Raw genomic sequence first — 19484 nt, 5'->3', positions numbered from 1 at the left:
CGCCCTGACCTCCGGGTCACAGCTGAGCCCCGGGGAGCAGGAGGAGCGCGTGACCCCACCGCCGCTGACGGAGGGGGGGCTTCTGCATCCCGGGAGACAGGCTCTCCAGTGTGGGAAGGGCTTCGGAAAAGAGACTGACAAACCTCACCACAGGGAGACGCCAGGATCAGGGTGAGCGCTCTAAACTGGCGATTTGCACCCTCTGGGGGACACCCTAAAAGCAGCCCGCCCCCCCAGGCTTAGATGATGACATGTGTGGAGACCCTGCGACTTCTCCACTACTTGGGAAAGCCAAAAGAAACAGGCAAAGAGCAGAAAGGTACGCAGCGCACTTAGCTAAGTAACCAGTCCGTCTCTATCTGCCTTGTACAATATAGCAGCATAAAACACCACCGCTCAATCCAAAATCCTCAGAGGTCACTGACAAGTCACCCCAGTGGGCTTCAGAATGAACAGCCCACAAAGCAGAGGACACAAACAGAAATTGCAGGGACTGTGCATTGAAAACCGAGAACATGAGAGACTTCTTTACACAGAGGGCAGTGGGACAGAGCTGCACAGCCATGTTGTGGAAGCCGATACTCTGGCTTCTTTCCAGAAACGTCCGGATGAGATCTATTAATTACGAAATGGGCTGGTAGGGAGAAGGTTTTCGCAATTCAGCTGAGGTCTGGCAGGATGGGGGCGTGCCCTGCGGCAGGAGGTCCGATTATCCAATAAGACTGTGGCAGACTGGGGCGTGGCCTGGGGCAGGAGGTCTGATTATCCAATAAGACTCTGGCAGATTAGGGTGTGGCCTGGGGCAGGAGGTCTAATTATCCAATAAAACTCTGGCAGGATGGGGGCGTGGCCTGGGGCAGGAGGCCTGATTATCCAATAAGACTGTGGCGTGGAGTGGGGCAGGAGGTCTGATTATCCAATAAGACTGTGGCAGATTGGGGCATGGAGTGGGGCAGGAGGTCTGATTATCCAATAAGACTGTGGCAGACTGGGGCGTGGCCTGGGGCAGGAGGTCTGATTATCCAATAAGACTGTGGCAGGATGGGGGCGTGGCCTGGGGCAGGAGGTCTAATTATCCAATAAGACTGTAATAGGGCAGGGGCAAGGTTTGAGGCCAGAAGTCTGATTGTTCAATAAGACTGGGGCATAGTGGAGGCATGGCCTGGGGTAGGAGGCCTGAATATCCAGTAAGACTGGGGCAGAGGCATGACTTTTGGCAGATTACCTGTGCCTGCAGTGGCTCAGCTCGGAAATCTGGGTTGCAGCTCAGATCACAGCTTCAATTCGCCGTCTGACCCCTGAATGCAGAACACAGGGGTTACAATAGCCTCTCTGTATGGAAAATGAGGTTTGTTTTTTAAACAGCAAGAATACAAGAATATTATATTGTTCATTGTATTCCTTACTCTGGCTGGGGGGGGGGGGGGGATTCTTGGCTGTAATTGAGGCTATTACTTTGACAACATCCAATCACCCCTTCTTCTCACTGCCTTATCCAGGGCAGGGCCGCGGGGCAGCCGGAGTCCATCCGCAAGGCAGGGTGCACCCTGGGTGGGACCGCAGACCGTTGCAAGCACACACACGCAGACACAGATACAAGCGCGCGCTCACACAAGACAGTCAGTTAACCCCACCACTGTGGGAGGAAAGCGGAGCGCCTGGAGGAAGCCCAAGCTAGCACATACGAAGCGAGAACTCCGCACAGACAGCACCCCAGGTCTGGAATTGAACCCTGGGCCCCAGCCAACCAGTGCACCACTGTACCCACATTTTGACTACCTTCCTCATATGTAATAGTAACAGGTTGCCGGATTACTCAAATTCAAAGTCATAGTTCTGTTACAATCCTGGAACTGCTAAACCAGTGCTAGCACTGGTGTCCAGCGAATCCTCCGAACTTTCTGAGGAAAACCGGCAAATCCCCAATTTTCTTCATTTGGTGGTCTAAGATTGCATTTTGGGTCTCTTTTTCTTGAAGACAAATGCATTTATTCATAATTCTTCTTGATGGAAACTCACCTGCAGTGATGGGCCAGAGGATTGAAAGTCTTCAGACTCTTCAGCGTGCGAATCCCGTCCGTCTCCCTGGGAAATTCCACAAATTCCTCACCAGCTCGGCGACGCAGTCCGGACTCCCTGGAGAGCTTCTCCCGTTGTCTCTCTCCTTCCCGAGTGTGACTGGACGCTGCCTGGCAAGGACGCTGCAATAAGGAGATCTCGATTTCCATGGTGGAACGACATGTGACCGGAGGGCTATAACACGGGGAAAATCCGCAAAATTTCCTTCTCCCTGGAGTGTGACCGATCCATCGGCGTGAAGTGAAGGGAACCCATTCACAGCCCGGCCGCGACACGCTCCGACACGCTGGCTGAGCGATTTCGGATGTCTTCCTGCGCCGGACGTCATGATGATGCTGGTGATGATGACATCTGTGAAAATCGCACTGCAGCCACACACAAACATGGGCAGAATCGGAATCCAGGTGCTGCCACGTCACACACATCCATCCCTCCTCCCAGCCCTGTCCTAACTTTATCAAATACAGGGTCGGGGAGGGGCGAGGGGGAGCTGCAGTCTGTCCCAGAAAGCAATGGGCGCAAGGCAGGGTGCAGCCTGGACTGGATGCCAGATCATCGCAGGGCACACACAGACAACACACACACACACATAGACAGACACCACACACACACACACAGACACACACACACCAGGGCCAGTTGTCCCAGAAGCCAATTAACCCACCAGCGTGTCTTTGGACTGTGGGAGGAAACCCACACAAACACTGGGAGAACACACAAACTCGTCCACACAGACAGCACCCCAGGTCCAGAATTGATCCCAGGGCCCCAGTGCTGCGAGGCAGGAACACGATCCACAGAGACACTGTACCACCACATTAAAGCCCCAAGCTGCAAGTATGAACCAATTTACTGCTCCCCTTGAAAATGGCCCCAGTTTCCTAAAAATCCCACACAGACAGATAAAAAACCCAAATCTCTTTAGCCTGACCTTTTCAGGAGGTAATTTTATTACCTGATTAATAAAATTAAGAGCCACCTGAATAAATACCATTCTTTCAGATTCAACTTTTAAAATGTGTCTAGAAATTATAAATATAAAACAAATATAAAGTGCACATTTATTTATTTTCATCCCAGACACATATTTGCTCATTCATTGCTTCACATTTTTAACGCAATTTGAAACAGACAGATGACAGGACATTCTTTGTTTTAGTTAACATGATGAAAGCATGTTAATGTAGGGTTACACTGTGACCCGGCCCAGACTGGACCAGTGATCTCTGGACTGTAGGGTTACAGTGTGACCCAGACTGGACCAGTGATCTCTGGACTGTAGGGTTACAGTGTGACCCAGACTGGACCAGTGATCTCTGGACTGTAGGGTTACACTGTGACCCAGACTGGACCAGTGATCTCTGGACTGTAGGGTTACAGTGTGACCCAGACTGGACCAGTGATCTCTGGACTGTAGGGTTACAGTGTGACCCAGACCAGACTGGATTAAATATTTGCAACCTAAACAGAGCTGCTTCATACTACACAGAAAGCTTTCAAAAATGCCTCCAAACCAAAATCTTTTTGTTGAAAACAATTAGGTTTTTTATTTAAGCAGAACCAGACATACAGTAGATTTCCAACGAGCCTTCCAATTAGCCGTGTAGTAAAACTACCGAGACAGAGTGAGGCGTCAGTGTTTGTCCTTTACAACAATAACAAAGAGAGAAATTTGAGTGATTAGGCTTCAGATGGTTTATTACACATTAAATGCAGGCTGGGGGGGAGTCGGTCAGGAGGAGAGAGAGCCCACCAGGTGGGCAGGCAGGTACACAGGTTCACAGAAGCCGCCCGGTAAAATGAGTCAGTGCGCGGGAGGCGCGGAGACAGGGCGCCTTGACGACAGCTCCAGAAAGAAAGGCGCTATACGCCACCACCGCACCAAACACGCCAAGAGCCGGGACCCAGCAGGGACTCTGGAAAGATCTCTTCAGCTGCAGACTTACGAAGACACCGACCGCCAGGAGAGCTCTCTGAATGCCTTTTTTATGGGGAAGTTCCAATTGCTGACACTGATGGCTCGTCGTTCATCTGGGAGTTACGGGGTGGAGTTCGAAGTTCAAAGTTCAAGGGTCAAGAGTCAATGTGGGCTGGGGGCGACTTCGGTTGGCGCCGACGCCCAAGCCCCTCAAGGTTTGAGCTTCAGCCAGGGGTAGACAATGGTGAGGATGGACAGGATGGAAGAGGTCAGTCCGCAGGCCCCGACAAACCCAGGCCCGGTTCTGTACAGGCCCAGTCGGTCAAGAGGGATGAAGATGTCGCACAAGTTCTTCAGCAGGTCCAGCAGGAGAGGCGGGTTGCTGTGCAGCACGGCGGCCAGCAGGAGGAGCTGCCTCTGCGCGCACTTGGGCAGCGAGCCCTCGCTGGGGGCGGAGCCACCGCCACCCTTGACCAATCCCGCCTCCCCGTTCTCTTGTTGCTGGGCGCAAGGCCCGCCTCCCACCTTACCGCCCCCGGCGCCCCTGGACTCCCGCTCCATCAGCAGGCTGATCTCATAGGCGTCGCGGCTCAGGTTCAGGATCAGAGCGAAGAGGTAGTACCTTGAGGCAGAGAGAGGACAGGCTCAGTGACAGACACAGGCCGACTTGGCTGCCCAGAGAGGACAGGCTGTGACCACAGCCTGGACATAGACACTGGACACAGACAGACCGGAATGTCCAGAGAGGACAGGCTCAGTGACCACAGCCTGGACATAGACACTGGACACAGACAGACCTGGCTGCCCAGAGAGGACAGGCTCAGTGACCACAGCCTGGACACAGACACTGGACACAGACAGACCTGGCTGCCCAGAGAGGACAGGCTCAGTGACCACAGCCTGGACATAGACACTGGACACAGACAGACCTGGCTGCCCAGAGAGGACAGGCTCAGTGACCACAGCCTGGACACAGACACTGGACACAGACAGACCTGGCTGTCCAGAGAGGACAGGCTCAGTGACCACAGCCTGGACATAGACACTGGACACAGACAGACCTGGCTGCCCAGAGAGGACAGGCTCAGTGACCACAGCCTGGACATAGACACTGGACACAGACAGACCTGGCTGCCCAGAGAGGACAGGCTCAGTGATTACAGCCTAAAATAGATCTAATCCCAGGATTCAACAGTGAGCCTCTCAGTATAACAATACAGTATCTGACTGCAGTTAATGTGTTGCTAATAGGTATTGCTTTGCCAACACTGTAATTAACCGGTCACATCAATAAACCTCTCGGACTCTAAACGAGACAGTTACAGATGAGGCAGGGAGACAGACGAGGGGAGAAGGGGGGCTCTCCCACCTGAACGACCTGTGGCTCCACTTCTCCTGGTCCAGCCGGGGCAGCAGGCCGACGCGCCCGGCCCAGAGCGCGTTGTCGCAGGCGAAGTACATGGCGCGGTTGAGGTGCGCCACGGTGACGCAGAGGCGCAGCACGCTGTCGGACAGGTGCACGGCCCGCTTGGCCGCCTCCAGGGCCTCGGCCGAGTTCCCCAGCCGGAACACTGCCAGGGAGACAGCGGTCAGCCCCGCAGACACACCCACTCCTGCCTCCCGGCGCCTGCAGCGAGTCAGCTGGGTCTCCCCGACACGCACACAACACAACCTGCACATAACACCGACAGAGACGCGCACCAACACAGACCTAACACTAAAAAGACCTGAAGGTCAGAGGTCACCCATTCTGAGGTCAGAGGTCACGTGTGCGGCAGACTCGAGGTCTCCCCTCAGCTGATCCCGTACCTAACCACCACACCCCACACCGGGGAGGGGGCGAGGCTGTGCCTGCACTGCTGCCTCCAGGCCTGGATCGGGCCAGGGGTGACTTGTGGCAGGGCCCGGCCTGGGGGTTTGGGGGTACTCACGCTTTCTGCCCAGGCTCATGTGAGCCTCCAGCTGTCTAACCTTCGCCAGCAGCTCCGCACTCGCCCCGCCCCGATGCAGCGTGTACCCCAGCAGGGTGCAGGCGTACTGGGCGGCCCTGGGGAACACAGAGAACACAGGGGTCAGAGGTCATACTGCCCTGATCAGGGGGTTCATTGGTCAGAGTACACTGCACAGGGCAGGAGGGTGCGTCAGAGGTCGCAGTGCACAGGGCAAGAGGGCGGGTCAGAGGTCGCACTGCACAGGGCAGGAGGGCGGGTCAGAGGTCGCAGTGCACAGGGCAGGAGGGGGTCAGAGGTCATAGAAACGTAACACGCCTCGCGCTCTGATCCGTCACCTTCACACGCCTGGAAGCCCCGGGCACCACAGACGAGCGGGTTCACCTTAACTTGTTACCGAGGCGGCTGGTCTTTCAACAGACGCACTGGCCAAAATATTAGGGACCCCCTCAACACCAACACCACCGAGTGAGAATGGGCAGGTCCCCTCAGCGCCGGGAGGCCGGGCGTGACGCACTCCTCCGTGGGGCGTGTCCGTGCCCGAGGCTGCAAACCACACCGCACACGGTGCGTGTTCATTGCTCCTGCGGGTGTGGCGCTTGTCGGTTCCACGAGAACTGACAACAGGCAGTCCGGGTGCTCAGATAAAAAACTTTTTTTTTAAAAAAAAAGAAAGGCGTGATGGCGGATCTCGAGTGGCGGAGCTTGTCCAGCCTAGCTGGGCTGAGATTTCCCGGCTGAGCCCCGGTGCGAGTGTCTGTGTCGTCGAACCGCAGAACAGCCGACCGCCGAGAGCGTTCACACATACCACTGCGCTCCGGGGGAGCTGGAAATAGGACCCGGGATCGAGTTCGAGTCTGAATAGCAACACTGCCATCGCAACTGTCACCAAGACAACTGCACAGCCGAATCCCAGAGCAGCCGGACACACCAGTCTGCGGTCAAGCTCAAAACGTGGGGGTGGAAGGCAAAACATCTACCTGAAAAGCCTCTCTTTGGCCTGGCTCTGGGAGCTGAACCGAACCCACGAATCCATAGCTGCGTTCGGGGCTGACGGCCAAGAAGAGTCCCCGGTCTGGCTGCGGCCTGCTCTCTCCAGCCCGAGTGTCCGTGCGAGGGCCTCGAGTCGCCTGGAGGGAAGGGATAAGTTTTGCAGGAAGACAATTCCCTGTGGGGAGAACTAAGGAAGGGGGCGAAGAAGTGGACCTCAGACGTACGGGTCCAACGCGGGTTGGGTCTCGGATAACCCAGCGCTCCGGCTCTCGGTAACGCCGTGAGCTCAACTGTACACAATGACGGAGCGCGGGGAGGGACAAAAGACGCGCGGCGTCTCTCGGCCCCAATCTAAAGCGCCTTTTTCGAGGGCGAACACTTTATAATCTTTAAACACTTTCTCGCCTCTGGAAAAAAGTCAGTTTCCGCCTGGTATGATGTCCCCTCAACCATTTTGTAATATCTCTGGAAGTTTATACAGTGGAAGCCTGGTTTATGGCTTACATTAAAGCTAAACGTACTCCCGTATGAGCCCCCATTAAGCATGATGACAAACGGCACCAGCATTAAATTTGACAAAAATTGCCACTTTACACGTTTTAATGCAGGGGTCCCCAATCCCGGAGGACTAATGTGTCTACAGGGGGTCCCCATTCCTAGTCCTGGAGGGTCCCGTCAGTGCGTGCGGTGTTTCTCTTTAAAGCAGCAACACCTAAAGTCCGAGTGAAGCTGTTATATTGACCCCATTAAGCCGCCAATGCGCGTTTTCAGCTGCTCCGAAAACCTGCAAACACATCAACTCTGCAGGAACCGTGATTGTGGCCTCCTATATTAAAGCGTCGTTAGTTTTTAGCTCAACAGTAGTCAGACCGGGGTCTTCCCCGAAATTAGTGAAACGATCCTTACTTGCTGAAGATCGCTTGGATGGCTGTGGATTAGCTGGTGTAAACAGTGTGCCGAGGTACAGTATACAACCGCTGGGCTCTGGTTTACAGTCGAGGTAATGAGAAGCTCCGGGCGCACGACGGCGCTATTTCACACGACGTAAAGACTCTCGTTGAGTCAGTTCATAACTGGTGGAAGATCAGGTCATGTTTGATACAAATTTAAGCAAATAAAAAAGACTGAGGTGGCAGTGTTTGTCCTTGAAAACGATAATAAAGAGAAACGTGAGTAATTGGGCTTCAGATGGTTTGTTACACACGGTTGAACTGTGGGCAGAAGCAAGCGAGGGGCCTGGCTGCGCTATGCAGGCTGAGGCTGGGTTGATCAGGGGGAGAAAGAGCCCACCTGGTGCAGGTGAAGCTGCCCACAGCTGCCCCACTTTGCTCTGGGGCTGTACAGTCTGTCCGCCCTCAGCTCCCCCGAATTCACCTGGTGAAGCAGTTTCTCTCTCCTCCCCCCTGGTGCAGAATGATCACTGTGCGTCTCCCAGGTGGGGCTGCTGGTGCACAATGACCACCCTGCGTCTCCCAGGTGGGGCCGCTGGTGCACAATGATCACCGTGCGTCTCCCAGGTGGGGCCGCTGGTGCACAATGATCACCGTGCATCTCCCAGGTGGGGTTACTGGTTCACGATGATCACTGTGTCTCACTCAGGTGGGGTTACTGATCCACATTGATCACTGTGCATCTCCCAGGTGGGGTTACTGGTGCACAATGATCACTGTGCGTCTCCCAGGTGGGGTTACTGGTGCACAATGATCACTGTGCGTCTCCCAGGTGGGGTTACTGGTTCACAATGATCACTGTGCGTCTCCCAGGTGGGGTTACTGGTGCACAATGATCACTGTGTCTCTCCCAGGTGGGGTTACTGGTGCACAATGATTACTGTGCATCTCCCAGGTAGGGCTGCACTTCAGTGAAGCACTTTGAGAGCCTCTCGGATGGAGGACTGTGTGTAAATGCAACTACAGATTCCTTCCTCTCTCCATAAAAGAAATCAAAACACCACTGAAAAACAATCGAGTTCTCAACCCACTGATGTCTCCACACAGGAGGTAAAAGCGAGGAAACAAACACCTCCTGAAGAAAAAAATAAAACTCCAATCTTTTATTTCAGCTTGTTAACAGAATAAATTAAAGAGAAAAAAACATCAAGTGTAATAATATATAAAAACAAGTAAACAGTTGTTTAGATTAAGGCCCTATTATCAAAACAGTCAGTTTAGTACTGGACTAACAGTAAAGCAGACTTCTTATCCTCCATTTTATGTTCTCTATCCCCACCTTCTTAACGAAGGTCCTTAACGAGCTAGTTTGGCCTCATACTGTAGCCCTACAGTCCAGAGATCACTGGTCCAGTCTGGGCCGGGTCACACTGTAACCCTACAGTCCAGAGATCACCGGTCCAGTCTGGGTCACACTGTACCCCTACAGTCCAGAGATCACTGGTCCAGTCTGGGTCACACTGTAACCCTACAGTCCAGAGATCACTGGTCCAGTCTGGGTCACACTGTAACCCTACAGTCCAGAGATCACCGGTCCAGTCTGGGTCACACTGTAACCCTACAGTCCAGAGATCGCTGGTCCAGTCTGGGTCACTCTGTAACCCTACAGTCCAGAGATCGCCGGTCCAGTCTGGGTCACACTGTAACCCTACAGTCCAGAGATCACTGGTCCAGTCTGGGTCACACTGTAACCCTACAGTCCAGAGAGCGCCGGTCCAGTCTGGGTCACACTGTAACCCTACAGTCCAGAGATCACTGGTCCAGTCTGGGTCACACTGTAACCCTACAGTCCAGAGATCACTGGTCCAGTCTGGGTCACACTGTAACCCTACAGTCCAGAGATCACCGGTCCAGTCTGGGTCACACTGTAGCCCTACAGTCCAGAGAGCTCCGGTCCAGTCTGGGTCACACTGTAACCCTACAGTCCAGAGATCACTGGTCCAGTCTGGGTCACACTGTAACCCTACAGTCCAGAGATCGCTGGTCCAGTCTGGGTCACACTGTAACCCTACAGTCCAGAGATCACTGGTCCAGTCTGGGCTGGGTCACACTGTAACCCTACAGTCCAGAGATCGCTGGTCCAGTCTGGGTCACACTGTAACCCTACAGTCCAGAGATCACTGGTCCAGTCTGGGTCACACTGTAACCCTACAGTCCAGAGATCACCGGTCCAGTCTGGGTCACACTGTAACCCTACAGTCCGGAGAGCTCCGGTCCAGTCTGGGTCACACTGTAACCCTACAGTCCAGAGAGCGCCGGTCCAGTCTGGGCTGGCCTGGCTGTGTCCTGTAGTTTGAGAGGAGTAGGAGAGTGTTTGTCATCTTCACCTTCGCTCTGGCAGGAGCGGTGAAACCCCTGCGGGGGCTTGGAGTGGGTGTAAAGACAAACAATTGGCAATTAAAAACTTGTCAGAAATAAATACCACTGAAGTAAAAATGTCCAGTGAAGACTTTTAAACACGAGCGACTTGGAGAAGGCTAACAAGCCCAGCCTGCCAGCGCAGTCAGCCCTGCTGTCGCCAGACTCCACTCTCTCCTGCTCCATACGACTCCCTCACTCATCTCCCGCTCTCCTGCTTCTCTCCCTGTCATCCGCCCTGCCCACCTCTCCGTCTAAAACTTTCGTTATTCTCTAATTCCACCTGCTTTCCCTCTCCTGACCATTCCCATTGTTCTCTAATTCCACCTCCCCTCTCTCCTGATCATTCCCTCACGGCTCCTCCACTCTCTCCCGACAATCTCCCCCCTTCCTCTCTTCAGCCCCCCTCTCCCCCCTCAGTGCTGGGGGTGCTTTTTCCTGCGGAAGGGGGATCGGATCCGCGTCCACACCGAGCTGTGCCTGCGGCTCTTCCGCTCCACGGCGCTGACCGCCTCCTTCTCCCTCTGCCGGATCTGCCGCACCAGCGCCGCGAACACCTCGTCGATGTAGTAGCGGAACGCCGCCGACGTCTCGAAGAACGGGCACTGGAACTCCCGCGCCAGCCCCCGGCCCTCCTCTACCGACACCTGCAGGGCGGGAAGGCACACTGCAGCTCAGCGGGGTACAGAGGGGTGGTGGGGGGGGGGGCGAGAGAGAAGCAGCAAGAGCCTGCGACCCTCCAGACAGACACACGCCCTCAGAAACAGCAACAATTCCTCACACCTATATGTGGCGCTTTTCTGGACACTCCACACAACAGCGCTGCACAGGATGTGAGGAATCCCACTGCCAACACCAATCTGTAACCCTATAGGGATGATGTGGCGGCAGCCAGAGTGCGCCAGTCCTCTCCCCACACACCAGCTCTCAGTGGGGAGGAGAGCAGAGTGACGGAGCCAGTTCAGAGAGGGGGGTTATTAGGAGGCCCTGACTGGTAAAGGCCAGGGGGAAATCCAGCCAGGACTCTGGGGTAACACCCCTACTCTTTTTGGAGAAACGCCCTGGGATTTTTAATGACCACAGAGAGTCAGGACCTCGGTTTTACGTCCCATCTGAAGGATGGCGTCTTTCTTACAGTACAGTGTCCCCGTCACTGTACTGGGGGCATTAGGACCCACACAGACCGCAGGGTGAGCGCCCCCTACTGGTCCCACTAACACCTCTTCCAGCAGCAGCCTCAGCTTTCCCAGGAGTCTCCCCTCCAGGTACGGGCCAGGCTCACACTGCTGGGCTGCAGTGGGCTGCAGGCTGCAGCACCATGCGCTGACGGCTCACCTGGCGCAGGTGCCCCAGGTCGGACTTGTTGCCCACCAGCACGACGGGCGTGTCCGGGGTGCGCCGCACACGGTAGATCAGCTGCTTGAACTCCCGCGCCTCGTGGAAGCTACGCCGGTCGGTGATGGAGTAGGAGATGATGAAGCCCTCGCCCGCGCGCATGTACTGGTCCCGCATCGCGGTGAACTCCGCCTGGGAGAGAGGGGGCGCCAGAGGACAGCTCTGTCACAGAGGGTCCCGCCGCGTGCCCCGGGCCCAGCCCCCGCCGGGCAGCGCGCCTCCGTACCTGTCCCGCCGTGTCCAGGATGTCCAGGTTCGCCGGCTCGTCGTCGATGCGGATCTGCGTCTTGTAGGCGTCCTCTGTGAAACCGCACAGCTCGTTCGCACACTCGTTACGCACAGAGACACCCTTCCTGTCCCGTCCACACCCTGCCACTGTCCTCCCTGTCCTCACACTCCACACTCCCAGTGTCATCAGTGTGCACAGAGACACACCCTGCCTCTCTGTCCTCCCTGTCCTCTCTCACTCCACGCTCCCAGTGTCATCAGTGTGCACAGAGACACACCCTGCCTCTCTGTCCTCCCTGTCCTCTCTCACTCCACGCTCCCAGTGTCATCAGTGTGCACAGAGAAACACCCTGCCTCTCTGTCCTCCCTGTCCTCTCTCACTCCACGCTCCCAGTGTCATCAGTGTGCACAGAGACACACCCTGCCTCTCTGTCCTCCCTGTCCTCTCTCACTCCACGCTCCCAGTGTCATCAGTGTGCACAGAGACACACCCTGCCTCTCTGTCCTCCCTGTCCTCTCTCACTCCACACTCCCAGTGTCATCAGTGTTCAAGCATTTAACTCCAACCACACACCCCCTCCCTGCCCATCCCCACCCCATTATCTACCCGCCCACACCCCCTCCCTGCCCCTCTCACCGATGGTGGGATCGTGATCCTCTGGGAACCTGTGGCTGATGAACTGCATGATGATGGCTGAGGGTGAGAGAGAGAGAGAGAGGAAGGAGTGGTTAACCCATCGCATCCCCACCCCAGTGCTCCAACACGCGCGCCGGTGCACCTCAACACGCGCCAGCACTCCAACACACTCACCGGCGCACCTCAACACGCTCCGGTATGGGTCTGGGTCTCACTGCTGCCCCACAGCGCTCTCCTCGTGAGCCGAGCTCCCAGTAACCCACAACTGGGTGCCCTGCATCTAGACTGCCCCAGTTGTGTTGGGCGATCAGCGGTCAAGTCTAGATGCCCCAGTTGTGTTGGGCGATCAGCGGTCAAGTCTAGATGCCCCAGTTGTGTTGGGCGATCAGCGGTCAAGTCTAGATGCCCCAGTTGTGTTGGGCAATCAGCTATACTTCTCGGTTTCGGTAAGGGGGTAGTTTCTCTTCCCCACATAGGCAGGTGATGGCTTCCTGCCCACACAGCAGTGCCTGAGCTCCAGGAGCTGCCCCTGGACCACATGGAAAAAATCCTAAATGAGCAATGCCGAATGCCTCCTCCGGGAGCCCACTGGAGTTGGATGTCACAGGATGGGGCAACGGGAACAAAAAAGGAAAAATAAATCTGGAACGAGGCCAGGGAAGAGTGGGAAAAACACTCCGGGTTCCCCAGAGGCATCATTACTGCACCGAACTGCAGGCCAGCACCTGCGCCAGGTGGGCCTGCTGCCGGTCTCCACAGCAACAACCAGGCACAAAAAGAGACGGTTGCTAGGCACCGGGGCTGCTACCAAGCAACAGCTTCAGATGGTGCAGGGGTGGGAGGGCAGTTGCCAGGGCTGTGGACCCCCCCCCAGTTGCTATGGAGATACTAAGGCAGCAGTAATGATTTATGAACCACGCCTGAAGTCACTGAATTACCTGACTGGTCAACCCAGGGAACACATAGGATAAGGAGACGCAGAGAGAGAGAGACAGGTAACACAGGATAAGGAGACAGGAGCAGAGCAGGAGACGAAGAGAGAGACAGGGAACACAGAGGATAAGGAGACAGGAGCAGAGCAGGAGACGCAGAGAGAGACAGGGAACACAGGATAAGGAGATGGGAGCAGAACAGGAGACAAAGAGAGAGACAGGGAACACAGAGGATAAGGAGACAGGAGCAGAGCAGGAGGCAGAGAGAGAGACAGGGAACACAGAGGATAAGGAGACGCAGAGAGAGAGAGACAGGGAACACAGGATAAGGAGAAGGGAGCAGACCAGGAGACGCAGAGAGAGAGGGAACACAGAGGATAAGGAGACGCAGAGAGAGAGAGACAGGGAACACAGGATAAGGAGAAGGGAGCAGACCAGGAGACGCAGAGAGAGAGGGAACACAGAGGATAAGGAGACGAAGAGAGAGACAGGAAACACAGGATAAGGAGACGGGAGCAGAGCAGGAGACAGAGAGAGAGAAAGAGACAGGGAGTAAGTGGAGGCAGACAGGGAGTAAGGCAGACTAAAAGAGGATGAGAGAATTCTGCTGGCTTCTGGGTAACGTTAAGAGAGTGCGAGAGCACCCTGGCGAGTGAGGGGAGAGTGCGAGAGCACTCCCGCGCGTGAGGGGAGAGTGTGAGAGCACTCCCGCGCGCGAGGGGAGAGTGCGAGAGCACTCCAGGCAGAGACGGAGAGAAAGCACTCCCAGTACTCACCACTTTTACCCACGCCTCCCTCTCCCAGCATCACCAGCTTGTACTCGCGGGACGGCCCCCCCGCGGCGCCCCCCGGGGTCCGGCCCGACTCCATCGCTGCGCCCCTGCAGCCTGGACGGGCAGAGTCACCGGTCAGCAGCAGGCCCACGGCAACGCAGCTCAGCAAGCGTGGAGCGGTGTGCACGTCCTGCACCTGGAGAGAGGCAGTGAGCACTGAACACCAGGAAGGCTTCGGACACACGCGCTCAGAGAGCAGCGGCAGACGAGGAACACCGAGCAGGAAGAGGCAACTTGGAGACGTTTCTGAGCTGGGGAAGCAGCAGAAGAAAATCAGGACATTGAGTCAAAGCACAGAATTGATTTCAGGGGGCGGTGCATTGAAAAATGGCGTACAGGTACAAGGAAGAGTGTCAAACTCTTCCTTGGGCACAGTGTGGGGTCACCACGTTTGGGGGGGGAAAACAAAATCTACTACTGCTCTGGAATCAGACCAGAGAGGAGAGGCAGGGTCCACCCCCAGACTCAGGGGGCCACAGAGAGTTTGGAGGAAGAGGAGGAGCAGAGAGGGAGAGACGTGGGGGTGAAGACGGTGGCTGAGACAGTGGGAGGAGAGAGACGGGTGCAGCACGAGCAGAGGCGACGTCAACTGTTGCACAAGACCGAGCTCTAAAAAGGAGCAGCCACAAACACACACTGCTCCTGCCACAGGCGATGGTGTGTTCGCTGATGAGCCAACTAGCAGCCATATCACCCTGCAACTCCCAGCTGGCAGCCCACTGACGCTCAGCATCCATCTCTGGATGGGAGACCTCCTGGGAAAGCTGAGGCTGCTGCTGGAAGAGGCGTTAGTGGGACCAGTAGGAGGCGCTCAACCTGCAGTCTGTGTGGGTCCTAATGCCCCAGTACAGTGACGGGGACACTATACTGTAATAAAGGTGCTGTTCTTCTGATAAGAACTGTAAAACTGTGGTTCTGACTCTCTGTGGTCATTAATAATCCCAGGGCGTTTCTCGAAAAAGAGTAGCGATGTTATCCTGGTGTCTTGGCCAAATTTTCCTCTGCCCCTTACCAATCTTGGCCTCCTAATAATCCCCTGTCTCTGAACTGGCTTCATCACTCTGCTCTCCTCCCCCACTGAGAGCTGCTGTGTGGGGAGAGTACTGGTGCATCATCCTGGTGAGGCCACACACTGGTGGTGGTGGAGGAGATCCCCATGACCTGTAAAGCGCTTGGAGTGGAGCAATCAGAAAAGCACTAGATAAGAGTAAGGAACTATTATTATTACTGACGACCCCCGTCAGCTTTCTGCCCTCTCCTCCCCATCAGCGAGGACAGCGCTGACTCAGAAGGCCCATCACCCTACACCAGCAGATGTGTCAGAACCACAAGCCCCACTCGCTGCCCTGCCAGGAGGAGGAAGTGTTTAATTTTAGCAGCATGCACACGGGGGTGTGTGTGTGGGGGGGGGGGGGCATGTGACCTAGCAGCGGCCAGCGAGGGGGGTGTGCGTGCACGGTGTCGTGGGCAGTGCATGATGTGACAGTGCGGACACACACACACAGACAGACGCGCGCCTCGTGCAAGCACACAAGATCATGCGTTTGACAAAACTTCCCCATTCCTGGATCTTGCTATTAGAGGTCACAGGGTGCTGGCATCTGATCGGTCATGAAGAAACCTTACAACGCTTCCCAGCGCCGCTGTTGGACTTGGGAAAAGCTTAAACCCACAGCCACTACCATATAATTCATTAGAGAAGAATACAGCACATGAGCTCTGGAACAGGCTGCCCAGGCAGTACCCAGGCTTTGTTCAAGGAACAGCTGGACGAGGTCCCCTCTAATCAGGACGGGAGGTACTACTGTACTCAAAGAGTAGCGGGTGTCTGAAACAGGCTGTTCAGCCATGTTGTCACAGCCCATATCAAGGCTTTGTTCAAGGAACAGCCGGACGAAATCTTGGGACCGATTTGCTACCGAGCACCCAAGCAGATGGGAGCAGAAGCAGATGGGCTGAGAGCTTCCTCTGATAACTGACTAATGCAACACCTGTCCGACAGGTATCCTGTGAGAAGCAGGTAACCACGCTCCTGAATGTACACTGCCTGATTTGCTTATAAAGCGAAAGATTTACATAGTGCGTCACTTTGGTATTACGTCTCTCCTTTATGATTCCTCACAAGCCTGTTCCAAGTCTGTTCCAATAAAAAATCCATCTACCGTACCGTCTTTACCATAAATAATTAATCAGGTTCCGTGTTATTTAGTTGCTGATTTTAAATGTAATAGCAGTTGTCTGTGTTATGTTACGTTCTGGGTGAGGGGAGGAAAAACCTGGAATACTCCCTTCGCCCGGCGGATGTTCTCCAATTTTACCATCGCTAAAGAACCACGCTTCGGACTTCAGACCTAGGAAATTCCCGAGGCTTGGGACAAGCGTTAGGCCTTCATACATCATTTATAGATTAGTCACACGATTTAACAAATGTGCTCATGGTGTAGAATTGGCAGTTTTACTTCCTTTTGTCTTTTCACACTGAACTATAAATATGTACAGTTTATTTCGAGTTGAAGAAAATAACCGGTCTCACCCGCACTGTTAAAATACATTTTGACAACAATGAAGGGTCGACAAAGAATCGCTGTACAGAAGCGAGTTACCAGAGTTATTTTCAAAGTTGAAAAGCGGTTTCTGTTCCCACAACACTAAAAAAAAAAAGCCGAGTGTGGTACAGCCAAAAAAAAACAAACTTTAAATTCAAAGACAATCCCGTGTATGTTTTACAAAACAACGAGAAACCAAATTTATTTTCGGCAAACTGATTGAAAACATTTATTATTGAAAACATCTGCGGTGTTTTGGTGAACTGTATTGAAAACTTACGATTTAAATTACTAACAGCCGTATTTTTTTTTGTTTAGAAAGGGGGCTGGTTTAAATACGACACGTCATTGCGTGTTCGCACGTTCTCGGAACTATTTCATGTTTAGCTGTTTATTTAAAGATCGCATTTTGTTATTAAATATTGGGCACAATCCCACTTCGTATCAGTTACTCTTGACGTCAACTGACAGAAAGTTGATGAGTTTGTCTTTTTTTAGTTCCAAGGACAAATCAAACCTTTTAAGGGAGACTGTGAAAACTTCATCGAGGAACTACCAACAGTTTACAAAAACATTTAAAAAAAAACGCGTATCCGCGGTCGTTTACCGTTCTCTGATGGCGCATTAATCGTAATACAAAAATGTTAAGATCTACCCTACAAAAACATGTAGGTTGTTCAGATGCGCGAAGTTTGTCGCAGCTCTCTCCCGCGTCAACCGTGAGAAGGGAGGTTCAGTGAAACTTTCTTGTAGCCCGGGTTACAACAAAGTTTCTTTTAAAAACCTGTGCATGCCAAATCCGTAAACTCTTACCCGGACTTACTGATCCCTCTGCCTCATGCTCCTGATCTCTGTGAGCTGTTTCTTAATTGGTAATTACTGTCGTGTTTCCAGAAAGGCAAGTCGACCGCGACACTCCAGGCACAGGGAGCCCCAAGCAGTAAACACAGAGAGAGAGATGGGCAGAGCATGTTCCGGGTCTTAGCGCCCGCCCGGTTCTGCAACCCCGGAAAGGGAGGCCCCACGTCGGGGCTGACTCAAAATCCGTCATCGGCGGCTCCGGGGCTCGCCCGGGCGGGGAGCCGCTTGGTGTCTGTCGTTTGCAGGAGAGCGGGAGCTGTGTGCCTGTGTGTGTCTATTCGTCTCAGTCTGACGATCCATGCTTGTCTATCTGTCTGTGTGTTTATCTGTGTAAATCTGTCGATCCATGCTTGTCTATCTGCCTGTGTGCCTGCCTGTCTCTCCATACCTGTCTGTTTCTCAGTCTCAGTCTGTTATTACATCCTTATCTATCGGTCTGTGTGTTTGTCTGTCAATACACGCTGGTCTACCTGTCTGTGTTTATCTGTCTCAGTCTGTCAATACACGCTGGTCTACCTGTCTGTGTTTATCTGTCTCAGTCTGTCAATACACGCTGGTCTACCTGTCTGTGTTTATCTGTCTCAGTCTGTCAGTACACGCTGGTCTACCTGTCTGTGTTTATCTGTCTCAGTCTGTCAATACACGCTGGTCTACCTGTCTGTGTTTATCTGTCTCAGTCTGTCAATACACGCTGGTCTACCTGTCTGTGTTTATCTGTCTCAGTCTGTCAGTACACGCTGGTCTACCTGTCTGTGTTTATCTGTCTCAGTCTGTCAATACACGCTGGTCTACCTGTCTGTGTTTATCTGTCTCAGTCTGTCAATACACGCTGGTCTACCTGTCTGTGTTTATCTGTCTCAGTCTGTCAATACACGCTGGTCTACCTGTCTGTGTTTATCTGTCTCAGTCTGTCAATACACGCTGGTCTACCTGTCTGTGTTTATCTGTCTCAGTCTGTCAATACACGCTGGTCTACCTGTCTGTGTTTATCTGTCTCAGTCTGTCAATACACGCTGGTCTACCTGTCTGTGTTTATCTGTCTCAGTCTGTCAGTACACGCTGGTCTACCTGTCTGTGTTTATCTGTCTCAGTCTGTCAGTACACGCTGGTCTACCTGTCTGTGTTTATCTGTCTCAGTCTGTCAGTACACGCTGGTCTACCTGTCTGTGTTTATCTGTCTCAGTCTGTCAGTACACGCTGGTCTACCTGTCTGTGTTTATCTGTCTCAGTCTGTCAGTACACGCTGGTCTACCTGTCTGTGTTTATCTGTCTCAGTCTGTCAGTACACGCTGGTCTACCTGTCTGTGTTTATCTGTCTCAGTCTGTCAGTACACGCTGGTCTACCTGTCTGTGTTTATCTGTCTCAGTCTGTCAGTACACGCTGGCTACCTGTCTGTGTTTATCTGTCTCAGTCTGTCAGTACACGCTGGTCTACCTGTCTGTGTTTATCTGTCTCAGTCTGTCAGTACACGCTGGTCTACCTGTCTGTGTTTATCTGTCTCAGTCTGTCAGTACACGCTGGTCTACCTGTCTGTGTTTATCTGTCTCAGTCTGTCAATACACGCTGGTCTACCTGTCTGTGTTTATCTGTCTCAGTCTGTCAATACACGCTGGTCTACCTGTCTGTGTTTATCTGTCTCAGTCTGTCAGTACACGCTGGTCTACCTGTCTGTGTTTATCTGTCTCAGTCTGTCAGTACACGCTGGTCTACCTGTCTGTGTTTATCTGTCTCAGTCTGTCAGTACACGCTGGTCTACCTGTCTGTGTTTATCTGTCTCAGTCTGTCAATACACGCTGGTCTACCT

General features: G+C 53.7%; 2 protein-coding genes across 2 annotated transcripts; both read right to left on the bottom strand.

Annotated features, from left to right (window-relative positions):
* Positions 1–3600: 3600 nt before the first annotated feature.
* On the bottom strand, positions 3601–7254 carry pex11b (peroxisomal biogenesis factor 11 beta). The gene is made up of 4 exons (XM_088905741.1): positions 6927–7254; positions 5929–6044; positions 5367–5568; positions 3601–4619 (listed from the first exon to the last, which is right to left on the bottom strand). Exons 1-4 carry the CDS (start codon positions 6980–6982, stop codon positions 4208–4210), a joined length of 786 nt encoding a protein of 261 aa, XP_088761867.1. The 5' UTR covers positions 6983–7254; the 3' UTR covers positions 3601–4207.
* Positions 7255–8977: 1723 nt separating this feature from the next.
* On the bottom strand, positions 8978–17818 carry rit1 (Ras-like without CAAX 1). Its single transcript, XM_088905316.1, has 6 exons — positions 17632–17818; positions 14216–14408; positions 12508–12564; positions 11869–11942; positions 11583–11774; positions 8978–10894 (listed from the first exon to the last, which is right to left on the bottom strand). The coding sequence occupies exons 2-6, from the start codon at positions 14307–14309 to the stop codon at positions 10664–10666; spliced, it is 648 nt and encodes a 215-aa protein (XP_088761442.1). The 5' UTR covers positions 14310–14408; positions 17632–17818; the 3' UTR covers positions 8978–10663.
* Between the last annotated feature and the right edge of the window lie 1666 nt (positions 17819–19484).

The sequence above is a fragment of the Atractosteus spatula genome, chromosome 25 (assembly GCF_055471065.1).
Source record: "Atractosteus spatula isolate fAtrSpa1 chromosome 25, fAtrSpa1.hap1, whole genome shotgun sequence".
NCBI classification, from domain to species: Eukaryota; Metazoa; Chordata; class Actinopteri; order Semionotiformes; family Lepisosteidae; genus Atractosteus; species Atractosteus spatula.
This window is presented reverse-complemented; position numbering and strand designations above follow the sequence as displayed.